The sequence below is a fragment of the Simochromis diagramma genome, unplaced genomic scaffold (assembly GCF_900408965.1).
Source record: "Simochromis diagramma unplaced genomic scaffold, fSimDia1.1 OVJJ01000487.1, whole genome shotgun sequence".
Lineage (NCBI taxonomy): Eukaryota > Metazoa > Chordata > Actinopteri > Cichliformes > Cichlidae > Simochromis > Simochromis diagramma.
The window spans coordinates 6,817,676-6,839,518 of NW_024387305.1; the positions used below are offsets into that span (position 1 = coordinate 6,817,676).

At 42.8% G+C, this 21,843-nt stretch overlaps 1 protein-coding gene across 1 annotated transcript in view; it reads right to left on the bottom strand.

Annotated features, from left to right (window-relative positions):
• Positions 1-21,843, bottom strand: part of LOC120716929 (von Willebrand factor A domain-containing protein 7-like) — a 29,065-nt gene that overhangs the window by 1,204 nt on the left and 6,018 nt on the right. Inside the window, exons 2-17 of the mRNA XM_040004650.1 lie at positions 15,855-16,044; positions 15,345-15,481; positions 15,099-15,243; positions 14,871-14,964; positions 14,380-14,514; positions 12,560-12,746; positions 12,272-12,441; positions 11,951-12,063; positions 11,712-11,828; positions 11,440-11,613; positions 11,187-11,319; positions 10,933-11,085; positions 1,657-1,749; positions 981-1,252; positions 667-800; positions 133-292 (exon numbers count right to left, since the gene is read on the bottom strand). Of these exons, the coding sequence (XP_039860584.1) occupies positions 133-292; positions 667-800; positions 981-1,252; positions 1,657-1,749; positions 10,933-11,085; positions 11,187-11,319; positions 11,440-11,613; positions 11,712-11,828; positions 11,951-12,063; positions 12,272-12,441; positions 12,560-12,746; positions 14,380-14,514; positions 14,871-14,964; positions 15,099-15,243; positions 15,345-15,481; positions 15,855-16,037 (2,400 nt within the window). The 5' untranslated portion in view covers positions 16,038-16,044. The remainder of the gene's footprint in view (positions 1-132; positions 293-666; positions 801-980; positions 1,253-1,656; positions 1,750-10,932; positions 11,086-11,186; positions 11,320-11,439; positions 11,614-11,711; positions 11,829-11,950; positions 12,064-12,271; positions 12,442-12,559; positions 12,747-14,379; positions 14,515-14,870; positions 14,965-15,098; positions 15,244-15,344; positions 15,482-15,854; positions 16,045-21,843) is intronic.

Here is a 21,843-nt window from a genome sequence, read left to right on the forward strand (position 1 = left end):
GAAAAGAAGAAAGATGTGTTTGACATGTGTGAAAGGACTGTCAACATTCAGCTTTTGATCAGTAGGACATGTCTTTACCAGCAATTTGCGTGGATATGTTCAGAAGCGCTTTTGCTTATTTCACTGACTTACCTTGGTAACAACAGACAATCTCAAAACAGCATAATTTGAGTCAACGCCATTGGATGACTGTGCGTCAATAGTCAGTGTGACATCAGTGCCTGACTGCGTGCTGGCAGGTGTTGTTATGTTCAATGTAGCATTGGCATATTGCCCAGTTACCAGGGTGAGTCTGTCAAGACAAGAGTAAAATATAATAATACCACAGGGGCTACATTTGTTATATGCATTAAAGATGTGACAGAAACCTAATGCTGTATAGCACATTTGGGCGGAGCAATAACAGCTATTGCTTACCCTTACCTTCTATACCAACTGATTATTGGGGTGACACAGGTCACTCAACCCTTTTATCATTTTAAAGGCCCAACAAATTAGACTCAAACAGGACATAAGCTAGCTGTGAACCCAATTTATGTGTTTTGGTCTAAGTTACGCTAACTAAGCTTCAAAGATATAAAAATGCTGTAAATATTAGCAGACTATCAGTGCCAGTCTTTACAACATTTAACATTTAAAGTATTATTTTAGCAGTGAACCTCTTACTCATTTGGGAAAATCATGGGGAATTTTCTGTCATTTCTGGCACTGATGGAATACTTTCCACCAGAGCTCTGAGTCATCACACTGAATGGAAGCTTAAAGGTCTGTCCTGGCTCCACACTGCTGTCCACCACAGCCTAGAGTGGACAAGGAAAAGCAACAACTTAAAAGGACTGGTATCATTCTTGTACCTTGTGAATGCTTAATTATTCTGTATCTATTTATGGAATGAATTTGATTCGAATTAGACTCATTGTATCTGATATTATAGTCAAACAAAACACATTTACATTAAAGGGGAAATTGAAAAGACAAACCTGGATCTTCACTTTGGAGAGAGACACTTGGGTGTTTGACTGCCTCTGAAATTGACTGTTGGACACTTTGTCAGTTCCTTTTACAACGACCACAAACTCGCCTTTAGGGACAGCCTCAACAGTCACCAGAATTTCTCCATTGTCCATCTGAGTTAGTACACCGTTGCTAACACTCTCAGGACCTGAGACTTTTGCCAGGCTAACTTGTTCAGCAGTCATCGAAGACGGACCTCTTCTACCCATAACTGACAGCATTAGTGTGGCTGACTGGCCTGGATTTTCAGATTTAAGAATTGAAGAATCAAAGTGTGAGGAAAAGCAAACGGAAAACAAAATTATATTAAAGATAAAAATAAAATATTATTACAAGAGCTTTAAAAATCCTTTGTCTAGTTGAGCTAAACAAGGTGCCAGTGGTGACCTAGTCATACATTTCACCACTAGATGATGCTCTTGTAATACAGAAACTTCACATCAATTAACTACACTTGTTACTTGTGTTGTAATATAAATACTTTATGTGCAATGCTGTTAAAATGTCAAAAGTTACTCTATTGGTGGGGTGTGGAGCACGTTTTTTTTACTGAAAATAAATCTCTTAAAGCAAAATAAGGTCAGGTTAATGAAGTTACCTTCAACCGTAAAAGAATAAAACTGCTTTATTGCGGTGCTGTACCTTCTTGTGGACGCCCACTGAGCACTGCGTAACCTGGGTGAGGTCCAGCAAAGCTTTCCACAAAGTCATAGATAAAGGTAATTGTACTCTGGCCTGGAAAAGCAAGTGTTTACAGTAAATACAGACTTACAGGAAATGCACACAGCAAAAACTCATTGAACCTGAATCACTTCTGACACTTGTATAATAAAGACTTGTAGTAAATTGTCAGAGTATTTTTGCTTTTAAGGATTTTATTATTCATATAATAATCAGCTAAGAGTGTTTATATTTCTGTTCTGTACTCAACCAGCTGCATATTTTAATTGCTGGCTCCCTACTTTATAACGGAAACTGTTTGCCTTCACATTATCAGTCTTTGCCTTCACATTGTCACTGTTTGCTTTCACACTAGCAGGAAACCGCCACCCACGAGTAAGAAACAACCTTGTAGAGAACACGAAGTTTTTTGATAAACCACACCTGTTTTCTTGACAAGATAAGGATGATATTTCCTTTTTTGTATGCTTCATGATGTGTATAAATAAAGCCAGACTGCACCAAGGAGGTGTGTGAGTCTCTCCCTGAGTCTCTCACCCGTGCACGTTTAAAACTGCTCTAAGTGTCTGAGTGATATTTCATTGCATCTGAGTATTTGATAATAGAATATCTTTAACATTTAATTGGTCCTTCGAGCCGGATTGGACATTGATATTTTTTCAATGCTCCAATAGGAGACCTTCGCCAAGTCCTGACGTCGTGAGAAGCCCACGCTGTCGACTCCTCTCCAGGCAGAGGATAAAGTCCAGAGACGTGACGTTCGGGTTCTGGCCAGCGTTCTTATAAGAGGTCCACGACTTCAGGGGTTGATGAAGGAAACCAAAGCAACCACACAATAACTCAGGTGAATATTTAGCACTCACTCACATCTTGCGCAAAACGACTGAGGCAACCTGTGGTCTGTACATAAAATAGTTTCCCGTCAAAATATGACAGCTTAGTAACAGTCTCGTCTGAAAAAGGACTGGTAGAAAAGTTACGCAGCTCGCCTGAAAAAGGGCTTGGAGCAAGCTTTATGTCAAAATACGACAGGATAGTAACATTCTCGTCTGAAAAAGGACTGGTAGAGAGTTACGCAGCTCGCCTGAAAAAGGGCTTGGAGCAATGTAAAAAGACACAGAGTTGCCCAGAACAATACTCATTACGCGTATGATCTGTTGTTTTACTGTTTTGTTGGTGGAGTAAGTTGATTTTACAGCACATTAAGGAGGCTGAACTACTCCACCGAATTGTTTACCGTTGGTTGCTCGAGTTCTGGTGGAACGGGAAAAGGTTGTGTTTCATCACATAAAATTGACACCGCTTTCAAGGCTAGCTTGAAAGTAGAAGGCCGTGTCAATAGCCTCTCCCATTCCTCGTGCCAGAGAAAGCACCACGGGTGTGTATGTGTGTGTGTAAACGCAAATATATTTATAAATAATAATAATAATAATAATAATAATAATAATAATAATAGGAAAAATAATAATGGGTAATAAATCAACAAAACTCACTGCTGACGAGCAGTGGCTAGAGAAAAAATGTCCAAACGCCGGACTAATTAGTAAAAATAGATGGAGAAATCCAAAGAAACTAAACTGCCCTGCGTGGGAGGGAAAATGTACTCCCTTTGCAGTGACTGCTTTAAAAGACACCCTCCAAGCGGAACTAAACAATGAAAAAAGTTTTAAAAAGAAAGCTAAGCGCCTCACAGAATGGCAACACTTTAAAGCCTGGATGGCAGAAAATGATAGACGCACTAAAGCACGTGAAGAGGAAAAAGAAAAAGAAAAATGAACAAAGTAGTGAACTAAAAGATCCACAACACCCAAAACCGCCTCCTCCATATGTGCCTGCCCCCGGCCCGTCTAATCAGCCAGTATCAAAAAACCCCTTCACTGACGCGCCAGGCCCATATGATTCAGCAAGACAGGCATTAAATTTAATGACAACAAATCACCCTAGGGAAGAGAAAGACATAGGGAAAGACCCGTCAGGTAGGGATATGGGAGGACAGATTGACCCCCCAGGACCGTCAGGTCTGTTTCCAATGATAGCCACGCCCAACCCAAGATATGGCCAACTAACGGGTGGTGATAATAATGAAAGAGACAACAACCCTTTCCTATATGTTTTCAGAGCATGGTCCCAAACTGACAGATTTAACGTCTTAAAGGACGTTCCACTGTTAAATGAAGGTTTTGAGCCATGGAGGGAGGCAGTTGAATTAATTAGAACACACTGGTATTTGAATGGCCATGAAATGCTCCAGGTAATTCAGGATTTACTAGGTCTGAAAATGGGAACAGTAAAAGGAGACTTCACGGGGTCAGATGAACAGGGTATAGTCCTCCCCCCCACCTCTGAGCTTCTAAGGGCTCAGTTGACAGGATTATATGAAAGAATTAGAGTCCGTCTAGCCCCAAGAGCAGATTACGGCAAAATAGGCGAGATAAAACAGAAGGAAGCTGAGACTGCATCTGACTTCCTCGATCGCCTACGCCCAGTCTTCAGACAACATTCAGGTTTAAATTACCAGGAAGAGCCACAAACACCATTTCAGCAACAGTTAAAAAATGCATTTCTGAACGGCCTCCTCCCAAAAGTGAGGGCCCACGTAGAAAAACATTGGGTCACACAAAATACAGGAAGTCTGCCAGATGCACTACAATATGCTGAGCACGCAGTCAAAATACAGAAGCAAAAGGAAAAAGGAGGAGTCTTTACTGTAGATCCAGTAACAGGATTGGTGGCATTCTCTGGAGAATACAGAAGACATAAACCAGGCCCCTACAAAGGAAAAGGAAAGGCAGGAGGAGGGAGAAAAGGAGAGAGAAGAATAAAAAACACAAGCTGCTACAATTGCGGAAAGGAGGGGCACTTTGCCCGAGAGTGTAGACATAGAAAAAAGGATGACAGTGAGGAAGAGGATGAAAGAAATAACAAATGACTAGGAAAAGGCATAGAAGCAGAGAGCAACGACAACACGGACGTGTATAACATAGAGCAATTGCTTTTGGGCTCTGAACACAAACCAACTGTAATTATATACGTAAATGGGCAGCCAATGACGATGCTCTGTGATACTGGAGCATGTAAAACTGTACTGATTAAAAAACCACCAAAAATAAAATTCTCTAATGATACTCTGATAGTTAAGTCAGCATCAGGACATGTCAGTACTAAATCACTGACTGAGCCTCTACTCTTATCTCATGAAGACAGCGGCCGCAGCTGTAAAAACCAATGCATATATGACCCATCTTGCCCAGTTAATCTTCTAGGGAGAGATGCACTAGAGAGGCTGGAAATAGGAATCTTGCCAGGACCAGAGGGCATGTATGCAAAGCTAATGTTAAACGAGAAACAAAGTCCAGCAGATTATCAGATTAATGTGTGTAAAGGACTCGGAGAGCCTCACTACTACTGGACATTAGACCTGCCCTCACTAGAGCCTTTACAACACATAGCAAATCGATATCTGCCAACTCATTCAACACGACAGGACTACACTCAGTATCACAACACATTGAGGTTCAAACAGAGTCCAGGTCCTAATCCAGTGTATGACCAAGAGGTACATAAGCTAGGCCCACAAAAGCTGACATTGCAACACCTATACGTCACCCAAAGTGGTAATGCAGTGTGCTCTGTACTGCAACCTGAGGCAGTACAACGAGTAAATAGGATGCCAAATCCACATGTATCAGTAGCACATAATGACAGCACTGAGTGGAAAGATTTAGGCCGCATTCTTGCCCAAGTTGAAAGGGACAGATATGAAAAGACTGAAGACACGCATGAGGGATGGCTCCAAGGTCGCAGAACAGGATGCATGAAATACACATTAGGGTGGGTAATTACTACCCACCCAGCCACATACATGACTGACAGCACTGATTTGCATGTGCAGGAAGATAGTGAAAACTGACATGTACTCTCATTAGAACTACACCCAGAACTACAAGAATTGCCCACAACACTATGGTCCACAGGATCGACAGATGTAGGATTAATTAAAGGAGCAGATCCTGTTGTAGTAAAAACTACTACAACCTACAGGCCAGTTAAACCACAATATCCCTTGACGGCAGAAGCAAAAGCAGGGATCAGGCCAGTAATTGCAGATATGGAAAAAGCAGGCATTTTAGTGAAAACAACTGAAATAACCTGTAACACTCCAATTTTTCCAGTGAAAAAAGCAAACACAGGAAAATATCGCTTGGTGCATGACCTCAGAGCAATAAATGAAATAACTGAACAAATCCCACCTGTGGTAGCAAATCCACACACAATTTTAAATCAAGTGACACAAAAAGAACAATGGTTCTCAGTCATAGATCTGTCAAACGCCTTTTTCTCTGTGCCGTTACACCCAGACTCACAAAATCTGTTTGGTTTCACCTTTGATAACGAAAAGTATACTTATACAAGACTGCCACAGGGTTTTCAGAACAGCCCCACCCTGTATGCAGAGGCATTAAAGAAATCTATGTCACTATGCACGCTCCCTGCCACAGGGCAATTTCTTCTGTACGTTGATGACATTCTCGTCACGGGAGATACACGAGACAACTGCAGAAAAAACACCATGACTGTGCTGAAACATTTAGCAGAGCAGGGCCATAAAGTCTCACAGCACAAGTTACAGCTGTGGAGCCACGAGGTCACATACCTTGGCCACAAACTCACAGGAGAGGGAAGAACACTGTTAGACAGCAGAAAACTAGCAGTACAGACTGCTGCAAAACCTCTCACAAAGCAACAAATGATGAGTTATTTAGGTCTCTGCAATTTTTGCAGATGCTGGATACCTGAATATGCTCTGTTAGCTCAACCTTTGCAAAACTTAATTTATGGAAAAAATCTAGCACTAAAAGATAAAATAGAATGGACACCAGAAGCAGAAACAGCATTTAATGATCTGAAGCTTGCATTGCAGACGCGCACAGTTTTGGCATTGCCAGACTATGAAAAACCTTTTTACTTGCATGTAGACGGAGGTGCAGGCTATATGAAGGCCGTCCTAACACAAGCCTTTGGGGAAAAGCAACGCCCACTTGCATTTTACTCATGTAAATTAGACCCAGTGGTGTCCGGTTTGCCATCATGCGTACAATCATGTGCTGCTGCAGCAGAAGCAGTTAAAAAGTCTGCTGACATTGTTTTAGGACACACACTGATTATCAAAGTTCCTCATGCTGTAACCTCCATCTTACTGCAAGCAAACTTGTCCTATTTGACACATGCAAGACAACTGTCATATGTAGGCATCCTGCTATCACAGTCACACATCACTATCGAGAAGTGTGGCCAGCTAAATCCCAGCACACTTCTCCCCACATCAGAAGATGGTGAAAAACACTGCTGTATGGAAAAGCTAGATGAAGAAACAAAGCCACGAGCTGACATATATAGCACACCACAGCCAACTTTCACTGACATTTTTGTAGATGGATCAGCTTCTAAAAATAGCTTAGGTCGCAACTGTGTTGGTTATGCAGTAACCACAATAGATACAGTTCTAGAAGCAAGACCTTTAACTTCTTCTAACTCTGCACAAAGTGCAGAACTCACAGCTGTTGTGCGAGCGTGTAGGCTGCATGCAGGAAAGAGCATAAACATACACACAGACAGTCAGTATGTCTTTGCAGCAGTACATCATTTTGCGAAGATTTGGCAGAACAGAGGCATGGTCACTTCTACTGGCAATCCAGTACAACATGCACACCTTTTAAAAGAACTGCTAGAAGTGATAACACTGCCGGAAAAATTAGCATTGTGTAAATGTGCTGCACACCAAAAGGATACCTCAGAAGTTACTAAAGGCAACAACTTTGCAGACCAAGCCGCAAAGAAGGCAGCACAGCAACATATACAAACCTTAATGTCTGAAACATCAACGTTAATACCACTTGATGTACTTAAAGATGAACAGAAAGCTGCATCTATCACAGAACAGAAAAAATGGTTAAAGTGTGGAGCACAGCTACAAAATGACCTAATGACCTGTAATGGCAAACCAATACTGCCAAAATCTCTACATAAGACGGCAGCATTAGTGACACATGGCTTAACGCATTTGTCAACGGGTGGAATGATGAATGTCCTCTCTAAACACTTCTACACTAAAAATTTTGAAAATTCAGCAAAGGAATTCATCAGAACATGCATGATTTGCCAAAGACATAATGCACAGGGGAACCTCCGACCAAAAAGAGGTCATTTCCCCACACCACCTCACCCTTTCCATACAATCCACATGGATTTTATTGAACTAAACGAATGCCAAGCATCAAGATATGCTCTAGTAATTATAGATGTGTTTTCAAAATGGCCAGAAATCTATCCAGTAAAAAGAGCAGATGCAATATCAGTGGCAAAGTGCTTATGCAATCATTTCATCCCCACATATGGCATTCCCAGTCTGATAAGGTCAGACAATGGAACACATTTTGTTAATGACATCATCAGCAAAGTCTCTGAAGCTCTAGGATTTAGCATCAAACATCACTGTGCATATCACCCACGAAGTGCAGGACTAGTGGAAAGAACTAATGGCACAATAAAACAGAGATTAATAAAATGCATGGAAGAAACAGGAAGACCCTGGCCCGAATGTTTAGGTTTGGTAAAGATGTGGATGAGAATAACACAAGGTTCTCAGAAACTTACACCTTTTGAAATCATCCACGGGAGAGCATTCCCATTGCCAATTACCAGTGAACCTATTAATAAATCAATAAGGGAAACTACCCTAGCAGAATGGATGACTAAGCTGTTTGAAAATAAAGAGATTGTGTTAAACAACCAACTGCCGAGTGATATCTCTCCAGTGTCTTGCAGGTTGCAACCAGGTGATTGGATCCTGATCAAAGTACTCCAGAGAAAGAATTGGAGTTCACCAAGGTGGGAGGGCCCATACCAAGTCCTACTTGTCACACCCACCGCCTGCAAAATAGCAGAAAGACCATCTTGGATCCACCAAAGCCACTGTAAAAAAGTGAGTGACAATCCAGACGCTTAGACGCCGGCTCCCCTGGCTTCTAGGTGATCTATTGGTGGAGGGAAGGGCTGATTGGGTATATCCCGCCCTTTTTTACTTCTCGCCAATAGTCTACTCACCAGAGGTCTAGGTGTGCCTGGTCATCATGAAGACACTTGTCCTCCTAGTGGCCAGCATTGCGCTCCTAGTGAGCCTACTAACACTCACCCAGATGAGAGGAAATAAACAACACCACCTGCAAAAAAGATGGACACATGACAACTCACACCTGCGCGACCTGAACCAAGACCGTGACCACCCATGGATGAACAACGCGTGGTACAGATATGTGTATGATAGAACACGCACCGACAACAGCACGGAATGCTATGTGTGTTCACATATGCCAACAACAGCCGTACACGCAACAATATATGGAAAGGCACCTGAACTTAACGAAGCGATGTGTGTGTTCAACAAGGCAACAATTGGAAATTGCTCACGCAGAGCTTTGATGGCAACAGGACTGGCCCTGAAGGGTCAAAGCACAAAGAAAGAAGACCTAATTCCATGGTGTAGTGACACAGACGTCAAACGTGTCACGAAACCACTTTCACAACGACGGATCCTAATTGAACAGACAACCCCTTGTGCCTACAATCTGACGAACTGGAACTACACCTGCAACGAAAAACATTGGGTAAACGTCAAAGCCAACAACACAAGAACCAAATCATTCGCCATAGTTTTGCCACCGCACACCCAGCACCCAATCTGTTTCAACTTCTCAGACGGAAACAGGAAACTTGGACGAAACCGCAACTGCACACAGACACTTGACCTGACCCAATCCAAAGGAATACACACTTTCAAAAATGGAACTTTCTGGGTCCAGGGAGCCGCTTGGGCCTGCGGGCCTAAAACCTACTTCATGCTCCCACCGAACTCCACCGGTCTGTGTGCACCAGTACTAATTTCAGACCACACCTTCAAGATCACAGCAGAGACACACACTTCAAGAGCAAAACGTGAAGTTGCTGAAGTCACTGAAGTAATGCCACATGACTCAATCTATGGATCAGATGTGCCCAAGAACTTCAAACTATGGACTGATGGTCAGAAAGTCCTCCACTCCTTGTTCCCTTGGGTGGGAGTTGGGAAAAGCATGCTGAGGATCGAGACACTTGACTATCGATTTGGACTGTTCCTAAATGCTTCAATGAAAATCAACAAGGCGCAAAATGAAGAAATCGACGCAATACGCATTGTAGTGATGCAACACAGAGTCGCACTAGACATGATTCTAGCTGAAAAAGGAGGTTTGTGTGTATTGTTTGACACTACATGTTGTACATACATCCCAGACAACATACACTCACAAAACATGACCGACGCTTTGAACACCTTGAGAAAGATTAAAGATGCTGAACAACAAGACTATGTCACAAGCACTGACGATTGGTTGACATGGTTACTAGGTGGTTCATGGAAGTCCCTACTGATTAAAGGACTTGTTGGAATTGCATTTTTGCTTTTACTGTTATGTGTTTTCACAACATGTGTAGTACCCTGTCTGAAGAAAATGGTGTCAAACATGGTAACAACTTCTATCAATGCTTATGTGATGATGTCTCAAATGGAAGAAATTTTTAAAAATGATCCAAACAGTAATGTTTAGCTTAATTGAACACAGGACTGTTTTATGACGTTCAAACCGAAAATGTTTAGACAAGAGGTTATGAACTGACAAAAATAACAGTACTGTCATGTGAGAAATCTAAACAACAGGAGGGAAATGTCAGAGTATTTTTGCTTTTAAGGATTTTATTATTCATATAATAATCAGCTAAGAGTGTTTATATTTCTGTTCTGTACTCAACCAGCTGCATATTTTAATTGCTGGCTCCCTACTTTATAACGGAAACTGTTTGCCTTCACATTATCAGTCTTTGCCTTCACATTGTCACTGTTTGCTTTCACACTAGCAGGAAACCGCCACCCACGAGTAAGAAACAACCTTGTAGAGAACACGAAGTTTTTTGATAAACCACACCTGTTTTCTTGACAAGATAAGGATGATATTTCCTTTTTTGTATGCTTCATGATGTGTATAAATAAAGCCAGACTGCACCAAGGAGGTGTGTGAGTCTCTCCCTGAGTCTCTCACCCGTGCACGTTTAAAACTGCTCTAAGTGTCTGAGTGATATTTCATTGCATCTGAGTATTTGATAATAGAATATCTTTAACATAAATAAACATATACCCGATTCTACCTGTGATTTTGAGTGTGTAGGGTTGGTTGGAGTTGATGTTGATCTGCCAGTTTCCTGCCTGCTTCTCAGAGTTGAAGCGAATCCTGTGCAAGTTGCCCACAGTCTGAATGGTGCCCAGTTTACCACTGGCCTCACTTTGACTCTGGGTTACACCTGAAAATGTTTAACATCCATTATCACTAATGGGTATTTTGCAATTACATTTGTTGAAATTGGTTGTGTGAAGCACAGAAATGTTTGGAAATGAGAGGTACCAGCAGGGTTTGTCAGCGTGAAAGTAATGGATCTTCCTGTGATGTAGATAGTGATGTTTTTCAATGACTCATCCAGTGTGAAGGGGAAGGTCTCTTGCGTTCCAGGATTTCTTGCTCGCTGAAGAACTGTCACCTGACAGAATTGAGGGAAAGGGGGGGGGAAAAATGAGCGACTTACTCTGCGATCTCTATTCTTCAAACAATAGTCCAGTCATATAAGTCTCATTATATTCACTGAACTGTAGAATCATACCAGAGCTGAAGTTGAGGTGTCAAGGATAATATCTGTGGCTTGAGAAAGCTCTGATTTGGAAACATGAATGGCCTGGCCTCCAGAGGTCAGAGCTATGTCTTTGTAGTCGTCAAAGGAAGCAGCTCTGAGGGAACGACGGCGTCTGCTAAATGGTGTAGTAATGAAGAACGACACCTGTGGAGATCAGTTAATGTCACAGTTATACCCACAGCTGCCATGCCTAAGTAGGCTTAATGAATACTGATTATCATGAAGTGTCATTCTGCATTTACCTTTGACTTAGTGCTACTAATGAGAGCACTGATAGTGTCTTTGAGCTCAATGTCTTTTGCTAAAGCATCAGTGAAAACATAGATGTCAGAAGAGGAAGGAGCACCTGTCAGAGCAAGCTGGAGAAATAAAGTATACATAAAATTTCCGATGCATCCACATTTTCATCTTTCTGAAATGTTTTTGTCTGATTAACCAAAATCCCAGTTACAAGTGAAAATGTCACAAATGATTGTAGTACCTGAAGCCCTGACAGGCACATCTCAGGTTTATCACCTCCACCACTTGCTTTAAGCTTTGAGATTTCTTCTTTCATCTTATCCACGTCTGTTGTCCTGATCATAGGTCCAAACTCTACATACAAGAACAAAAAAGAGCTAACCATGTAGACTGACCTGAGGACTAAATATAGCCGGTTGTCTACAAGCACATTGGGACAATATGCAGATTTGCATCACAAATGCACTTTATGTTTCATAAAACAGAAATTACATACAACTAGTACAGGTCGTTTAAATACCAGCAAATGCTAATATCATTAACGGGATAGAGGAGTTCATACCTGGGTCATTGAAAGGCACCAGGATGTACTCGGAGGGCTCGTCTTGTGTTCCTTTGTATGCGTCAATGATTTGATAAACAACTGATCTTGCTTCATCAATGTCATCTGACATACTCCCAGTTGTGTCAATTACGAAGCACAAGACAGATGAGCGAGCAATCCCCATCATTCTGTGAGAAAAGAAAATTCAGTTTTCATTTCAATCCCAGAGTACTGAAATACTGAAGTAAAATACTTCATACTTCATAGTATACTCTGAAATACTTTGTTCATGTGTCATTATAGTACCTCAAAAAGTTACTGTCTCCTACAGCTAAGCGAAGGTCCTGCAATAACTCGAGACTGGCGTCTGTTGCTGCTTGCACAGCAGCATTGTGAAAAGCCAAGTTGTCTTGATGACGCTCATCTTTGCTGATGCCTCCTTCAGGATTGATTTTGCTAGTACGATCAGCTGCACCTCCATGGCTGCATTTACCTTACATAAGGAAGAGATCGTTGTACCCATATCTTGATTAGATATACTGATCTTGCATGTGTGTTTAAGTACTCCTAAAAAACCCTAAAAGCAAAAATTATATGAAAAAAAATTGTGCAATGAAACTGATGTGTGTGTTAGTTTGGTACAGTTCAGGTTTTATCAGTGGCACAGAAAACTGTCATACATATCTGATGAATACAAAGTCACAGACAGAAAAAAGTTAGGTTAGCTCAGCATAAACATGGCACTACTGAGGTAAAAAAAAAAAAAAAGAGTCTATCCTGTTAGTACATCTAAAGCTCACTGACATACAGTGGTCCCTCGCTATAACACGGTTCACGTTTCGCAGCCTCAGTGTTTCACTGATTTTTTTGGTTCAATTAGCATTTTTTTCTTTTCTTTTTCTTTTTTAAACAGCGCATTGTGTTCTGCATGCCGTGTCTCCTGTACAGTACAGAATGCGTTCAGCTTGTCAAATGTACCTAAATCTTTGATCGCTAGCAGTGCGACTCTGAAGTGCTGTACTGTATGTTTGTAAGTTTTCTCCCAAACAAACAGAACAATGTCGATGAAAGGTTTTGCACTGTCAAAGGCTCCTGTGGTAGCACCCAAAAGGCAGAGGAAGGTGCTAACAATCGCACAAAAAGTTGGACTTCTGGACATGCTAAAGGAAGGTAGAAGTTATTATTTTTCGGACGCATTAAGCAAAACAAAACAGTCAGATGAGTCAAACTTTACTCAACTCATTGTTCTTGCTTCCTCTACTTCTGTACCATTGATTCATTAATGTTGAATTCTCTGGCAGCTGCTCTATTCCCATGTTCTGGACCTGAAAACAGGATTTGATCTTTGGCTTCATTCTGTAATACTGGACTTATTTTTCCACAAAGTTTTGAACTTTGAGAGTCTTTAAACAGGAGAGAAAAGTGTGAAAATGTTCATGCCTGTCGGAGAAAAGTGTATAAAGTATGTAGTGAGGGGTTTTACAGCCTGAAAACATGGAGAACAAAAAAATAAAGCTGGCTACTTCGTGGATTTCAATTTTCGTGAGTTATTTTTAGAACGTAACTTCCACGATAAACGAGGGAACACTGTATTCTGTTTATTATTTTCATTGAGAAGTAGAGCATTATGTAAAAGCACAGGTTAAACGGAAAATATAAATAATATTAGCATAACTCGATTTAAATGTCCATGGGAGTGTGCGTGCGTGTGTGTGAATGTTAGATAAAAAGCACTTAAGCATTGCCAAAATAGTGTTTGTATGAATGGATATGAATTAGTGAATGAGACATGTTGTATAAAGCGTGAGTGCTCAGGTAGAATAAGAACTATATAAGAAGTTCATTTAACATTTTAAGCTACAGTAAGTGAAATCTGAAAACTTGAAAACTGAAGCCCTTGGGTGAGAGGTGAAACTTGTTCAGGAAATTTAAAGAAGTCCAATCATGTTCTTTCCAAGCTTCTTAGATGTTCTCAATCATCATGGCCTTGATGACTGAGAACCTACACAGGCATTGTAGACATTGTTTGGGCATCTGCAAAATGCTCAGATTGTAGTGTTAACTGCTTCGAGTACGCACTGCTTTCTCAACTTGAATGTAATTTATGTATGTGTGTGAAATGATACCTTTAGGTTTGACAGAAGAAAAGACTCCCATATAGCCAGATGTGAGTTTCTTGTCTTTTAGGATGTTGGGGAGCAGCTGATTGGGGCATGTTCCACTGGCACTATCACAGTTACTGCAGGTGGGGGTGTTCACATCTACACACACACACACACAAACAAAACAGGATTACTGTAGGAGACGATTGCTTGATAAATATCCAGGTATCTTTTAACAACTAGTGAGACTCTAAGCAACTCATCTATTTAATTTATTATTTATGTACACTGTTTGGAGTTGTTTTATGAATGCAGTGGTCTGAAAATGAAACATAATGACCAGCCAATGATAATCAGCCACTGTCATGTCCTTAGCAAGACTTCAGTCTCTGATATTTGGTCTATACATATTCTCTCAAGAAAAGAAAAAAGCATGGATGTTATCTTTTAATGGCACTTTACCCATCCCAAGGGAATGGGTTGGGTTCATGATGGTGGTGATAATCCACACTTACCTGCCAGGTTATCCAGAGGGAGGCCTGGGTTTATGAGGTTGCTGTATGGCTTTGTGTACCCCAGCTCAACCCAGTTACTGTGACTGTAAAAGTCCTGAGAGTGCAGAGAAACACATGTTATGCAAACCTCATATAACCTCCATACTTAAATTTCTGATTGTATGGCTGTTCCAATACCTTTTTAAGTTAATTCATTTATGCCCTGGTGTTTTGTTGCACCCCTCTCACCTGTAGTGTGTGAAGGGCTCTACCCAGTGTTGTCCTTGCAGCCTGAAAATTCTCATTGTGAACGTTAGCTTTAATGGCCATCATGCCCTGTGTGATTAGGCTCCGCCCCTCCAAGAAAGCCTCAGAGTTGAAGTGATGTGGAGCACTAAAAGATTTTTTTAACATATAAGTGAGATCCTTGCCTTACCATTTGTAAAAATGTAATTTAATAATTCCATAGGTTGTTATTCCACAATTTTGCTTTACCTGTTGACAAAGTCGCGATCTACCAACCCATTCTGGGCGTAGATCTCTTGAAGAGCAGAATGAAATTTGGCACCAGACACCTCTCCTGTTGCTGTGGGACCTAGACAGGCTTGCACCAGCTCTTCAGGAGAGGAACCCTAAAGGGTAAAGTTAAGAAGTTCAAAAAAATATTCCTGTTAAAAATGAACAGGCAAGTACAAAATACATTTTACTTTATGAGGGGAACTGCATTTGTCAGAAAAAGAAAGCTCAAATTGTTAAAAAGCCTATAAGTTATATTAAACACACACACACACACACACACACAAGCCTTGGTATTAAGTTTAATACAATCATAAAAAGGACAATAAATGGGTACATTTATTCTGTGGGTTTCTTTTTTCCTTTTAAAGCTTATCCAGACAAACATTAAACACATTAAAATGGATCTGACTTTGTATTTAAGTGTTAATGTTTTTAACTGTGGCAGGCAACTAAGTTTATGCTATTTTGTACATTTTGTATACCTACCGTGGGGTTGAACTCATAACCATTTTTCTCAGCCACCGCCCGACACGTCTCTCGCACTTTCTGCAATATAGCCGTTCCTGTAATGCTGACATGAGTGGATGCTCCACCCCCAATAGAGACAAAGGCCATACCTGGCCCTAAAAGAGCCAAAGGCAGCAGCGCTATGACCAGCAATGAATTCATGACAAATCTATTTTTAAAAAAGGAAAAAAAGGAACAGCATTTGTTAATTTAGCTGATTCAGTTAATTTTGATTAGAATACTGCAAACATACTAAAACTGTGTGGTTTGAGAAAATTACAAAGTAAGTAATTAAGTAGTTTTTTTCAGAACAGGTTCAATCATTTATAAGGATTTTAAAAGGTTTTTATTTTAATAAAATATGTTAATAATTGAAATAATCATTGGAATCTTTAACAAAAACTCTACAAACAATATGCAGATGTTTCCAGTGCGTTACAATCAAGTACAATACTGTTCTTATTTTATCTTATTTCTTTATAGTTGTATATATGTATATTTTAATTTTAATTTTTACAGTTTGCACCTTTGATCCAGAGGACGATATTTCATCCCACTGTATACTTGAGTGTATATTGTTGGGTTGACAATAAAACTCTACTTTACTTGTGCTTTTTCATCCTGTGATTTATATTTACACAGAATTCAGAGTAAAAGTTATTATGTAGTAATGAATAAAAAGCCAATGAAAAATAATGAACATTTTCAAATTAAGTTAAAGAAAACATAATTTAAAGGCTACTGTACATGCAATACTGGGAGAAAATGTCATTTCAGTTACATAAATAAACTATAAAATACAATCATACCTTGATGTTTCCAACCTATGACGACTCCAGTGGGCTTTAAAATGTGCTGCCCTGTCACTGAATATATACTGAACTAAGGGAGGGTGTTACGCCCCTAGTCTAGGCGTGTAGAGACGCACATAAGGTTGGAGGAGAGAGAGACAAATCCCCACCCTGGTTCCCAAGCCAAACATCCAAAACCAGTTGTGAGTAAAAAAAAAAAAAAAAAGATGATTTTATTGAAGGTAATGAAGCATAGCTCCAGGGTGAACCCAGGCCAAAATAATAAACAAAACCAACTAAGTCCCACCAGAAAACTAACTAAACCCTAAGAAAGAAACAGAACAAACAAAGGACAATACTAACCCTTGCTCCCTAACCCGGAAAACAGGAGACAAACAGGAGACAAAGAAAAAGGCGGCTCACCCATTCTGCTGCAGCCTAAGAGTGCGTAAGCACTACGTTAATGCACCAAGAGCGGCTCTCACAGAGCACGCTCACACAAATACACAGTAAAAATATAGGCTGCCTCTCTTCAGGAACTCTCTCTGCAGGAAGTGGAGATAAAGGAGAGGTGGAGGAAGATCTCAGCCTGGGCGTCTATTGTCTTATGTAGTCTGGAAGATGAGTGGATGGTGGGGTGGGTGCAGTTTTCTCTGTGGTGGGGTTGGGTGGACTGTCCCGGGCTCTGTGGGGCCGGGAGGCACTGCTGCACTGGGCCCCGGTCTGGATGGGCCTGGGCCCCCTTTCCCTGGCGGGTCGCGGAGTATGGGGGTCACTTGCCCCTCCCTTCCTTCCCTCCCCATCTCCAGCTGCCTCCCTCTTCCCGCTCCACCACAACCACCCACACATGCAGGGCCTTGGAGTAGGGGTATGTCATCAGGGTGCAGAGGAGGCTACCCCCCCTCTGTCCCCTTCTGGCTGCCTCTGCCTCAATTTTATCCCACAACTTAGACATTCACATTACTCACACTCTCATTACACATACATATAGGATCTTGGGGGTGGGCACGCTACACGGACTCCAAATTACCATCAGGGTGTACACCTCACCCCTGGCGTCGTTGCCCACCTCTCAATTTTAAATACACGTAGACATTGAGGGCTAGCAGGAGGGACTATGCGCTTACCTGCTGCTCTCTGGCAGGTAGCTCCATGCCCTCTGGGTTTTAAATGCACCTTAGAACACACATGCATCAACACTACAATGAGTGGGTGGAGGGAGGTTTGGAGTCTTCTCTCACCCCCATTCTCTGCGACCTGCTGGAGCGGGGGGGGCTAGGAGGAGGAGTTGGCCGTCCGACTGCGGTCTGGAGTGTGGGGCCTCCCTGCTGCTGCGGAGTCGGGGCGGTCTGCCTCTCCCCACCGCAGGGAAAAGGGTAACACCACCTGGGTCTGGGTGCAGTTCCCCCCTCCAGGGGCAAGGGTACCTAGACCCGGTTCGTAGAGTACGCTTGGGGAGTGTGATCGTGTGTACAGCGTCTCTTTATGTCTGTCTCCACGTTGGTTGAGTGTGGAGTAAGTGCATATGAGAGCATGAGGGTGGGAATGGATGTTTGTATCTGTGTGTGCCTGTATGTCTGTGTCTATATGTCAGGTTGGGTATCAGACGCCACCTCTCTGGGGACATCTCAGGCCCTCCAAGGTTTGGAGGCCTATCTCCCCCCACCACCACTTCCCCTGCCAGTGGCGGACTCCCTCAGACATCGGTGCGTTGGTGGTTCTTTGTGTCTGGGGATGGGCGTCCGGGTACACACCGGCTCACTCCTTGGCGGCCGCTTATCGGGGCCTGGAGCCTGGGGCTCGCTCGGGCCACTTCGGAGGTGGGGTGCCCCCGGCCTCTCGGCCTGGGGCTCGGTCACTCAGGCACAGCTGGCTGCCGGCGGAGCTCACGGGCGCGTTACTGCAACTCCCCCTGGCTTCTGCTCCGCGGCTGCTGAGTGAACCCTCATCTGGGACTCTCCTCAGCCCTTTCTGGGACAGTGGCGTGGCTGCCCCTCTGTTAGTCTTCCTTGGTCTCTTGTGTTCTGGGGGCCTCTGGATGTCTGGAGTTTTGATCTCCTCCATACCTGCTTCATGCCCTGGAGGACGGGGCTGTGGCCCCCCCACACCCTCTAGCAGATCATTACATGAAGGAACCTTTAAAAAAAAAAAAAAACAAGCGCGTCCATGCTCACAGGTGTACACACGGGTGATCACACCCACAAACTACACCCTTTTTGGCTCCTACCTCAAAGCACACTGTGTTCTGTTGATCTTATGTGCTGCACAATAATGTTTAATATTTAGTATTTACTGTCATATTCCCATATATCATTGTGATGTTGTTTATTCTATTACTCTTGTTCTCTTCTGCTTGTTTTCTTTTTTCTTTCTCAACAGGTGATCCAGGTGATCGATAGATGCATTTTTTTTCTGCCCATTCTGTTGTTTTTTGCCCTTCTCCCCCGTCCCTCTTCTCAGCTGTTCCTCTTTCCCTCTTTCTTTCTCCCCTTCTTTCCTCCAGTCAAGTATGTCCCGTATTCAGCAAGTGAAAATAAAATAAACAATAAAAGGTGAATCAAATGGACCATTATGGCAAGGCTGGGATGGTCAATTTGGTAAAGTAAATCCGTTGGGCATCTTTCTTTGCCTTTAGACAATAATTCTGATGGCAAAAGAGCCAAACGGGACAGGCAAAAAATAAATAAATAAAATAAAATAAATAAATAAATAAACAAAACCAACTAAGTCCCACCAGAAAACTAACTAAACCCTAAGAAAGAAACAGAACAAACTGATAGGTTTGTAGCTTGAACCTATTCGCTGGAACGTTGAAGGCAATATAATTACACAGCAAGCAAGACACGAAGTAGGCAAAGTTCTTCTTGTTACTCATGCATGAGGGAGACCTGCCTGGAGCCAAGTGTCGTTCCACCACTTGACCTCCGTCAGACTCTCAGCCAGGTTCCCCATAGCACTCCTTTTATTGTGGTTACATGAATATGCATAGGGTCATTAACATATGATGTCTACATACAAACAAAGAGTACCTTGCCTGTGTGTGTGTGTGTGTGGTCCTGCTGATCATAGGCTCATATAACATGAAAGCACAAAAGGTACATCCTTGGTCAGGAAGAGGGTAGTCTCCCCCTCACCCTAGATGGTTCACCCTAGATAACACGGTGAGGAAGTCCAGCAGTTCATCTAAACAAAAAGCACTTAGACTAGAACAGACGTAGCTACATTAATCCTACCGTAAAACAATAAGACAAGGTACGACCTCTCTCGTGCTCCCAGAGTGCTCTCTAATGCACACAAAGTTTGCAGACTATCAAGGATCAAACCTCTACCAATCTACAACTAATTATAAAACTCTAAGCATACATAAGTAAATATTTCTAAGCATAAATGACAATCAACAATACAAAACCTAACACAAACAAAGGACAATACTAACCCTCGCTCCCTAACCCAGAAAACAGGAGACAAACTGTTCCAAAGAAAAAGGCGGCTCACCCCTTCCGCTTCAGCCTAAGAGTGCGTAAGCACTACGTTAATGCACCAAGAGCGGCTCTCACAGAGCATGCTCACACAAATACACAGTAAAAATATAGGCTGCCTCTCTTCAGGAACTCTCTCTGCAGGAAGTGGAGATACAGGAGAGGTGGAGGAAGATCTCAGTCTGGGCGTCTATTGTCTTATGTAGTCTGGAAGATGAGTGGATGGTGGGGTGGGTGCAGTTTTCTCTGTGGTGGGGTTGGGTGGACTGTCCCGGGCTCTGTGGGGCCGGGAGGTGCTGCTGCACTGGGCCCCGGTCTGGATGGGCCTGGGCCCCCTTTCCCTGGCGGGTCGCGGAGTATGGGGGTCACTTGCCCCTCCCTTCCTTCCCTCCCCATCTCCAGCTGCCTCCCTCTTCCCGCTCCACCACAACCACCCACACATGCAGGGCCTTGGAGTAGGGGTATGTCATCAGGGTGCAGAGGAGGCTACCCCCCCCCCCCTGTCCCCTTCTGGCTGCCTCTGCCTCAATTTTATCCCACAACTTAGACATTCACATTACTCACACTCTCATTACACATACATATAGGATCTTGGGGGTGGGCACGCTACACGGACTCCAAATTACCATCAGGGTGTACACCTCACCCCTGGCGTCGTTGCCCACCTCTCAATTTTAAATACACTCTCCCGGCGGGAGCTGTCAGAGCGGCTTTTTGAACGTGGTCGCCGGTTCCATGGTCCAATCAGCTGCTCGCTACTCTTCATTAGGAGAGGGACCTGCAAAGAGTATTAAGCACAGTAAAGAGACACAGAACAAAACAGCCCACACAGTGTTCTTATGGCCACAGCTGTAACATCCCCCTTCCCAAAATCAAAGACATCTCCTTTGTAGATGTTTTGGACAGTTATGTTTAAAGGAAGACACGGGATAGGGCATCCGCTAACACATTCTCTGTGCCCTTTTTATGGCGGATTTCCAAGTTGAAATCCTGCACCAGGAGAGACCACCTCATCAGCCTTTGGTTCGAGTTCTGCATTCGCATTAGGAATACCAGGGGATTGTGGTCGGTATAAACGATCACAGGCGAGGGGCTGGAACCGACATACACCTCGAAATGCTGCAATGCGAACAGCAGAGAGAGGGCCTCTTTCTCAATCGTACTGTACCCTCGCTGATGGACATTGAATTTCTTTGAGAAATAGCCGATTGGGTGATCCACACCATGATGGTCTTCCTGTAGCAATACGGCACCTGCTCTGTTTGCACTGGCATCAACCTCTAATTTAAAAGGGCGTGCAAAATCAGGGGCAGCCAGCACTGGCGCACTGCACAGGAGAGTCTTAACAGCCAGGAACGCACTCTGACACGCAGAGGACCACACAAAAGGTTTCAACACACTAGTGAGGCGTGCGACCACTTCCGCGAAGTTTTGACAGAAACCCCGGTAGTAGCCCACCATGCCGAGAAAACGGCGGAGCTCACACCTAGTCCGAGGGGCAGGAAAGTCCAGTATGGCCTGGATTTTGGCCAAGATAGGGCGCACTTGTCCCTGACCCACCTGTTTTCCTAAGTACGTCACCATGGCTTTACCAAAATCACACTTGGCGAGGTTGAGGGATGCCCTTTCCAAGCGATGGAACACATCAGTGAGTGTCTCCATATGCTCTGACCAGGTGTCTGAATAGACGACAATATC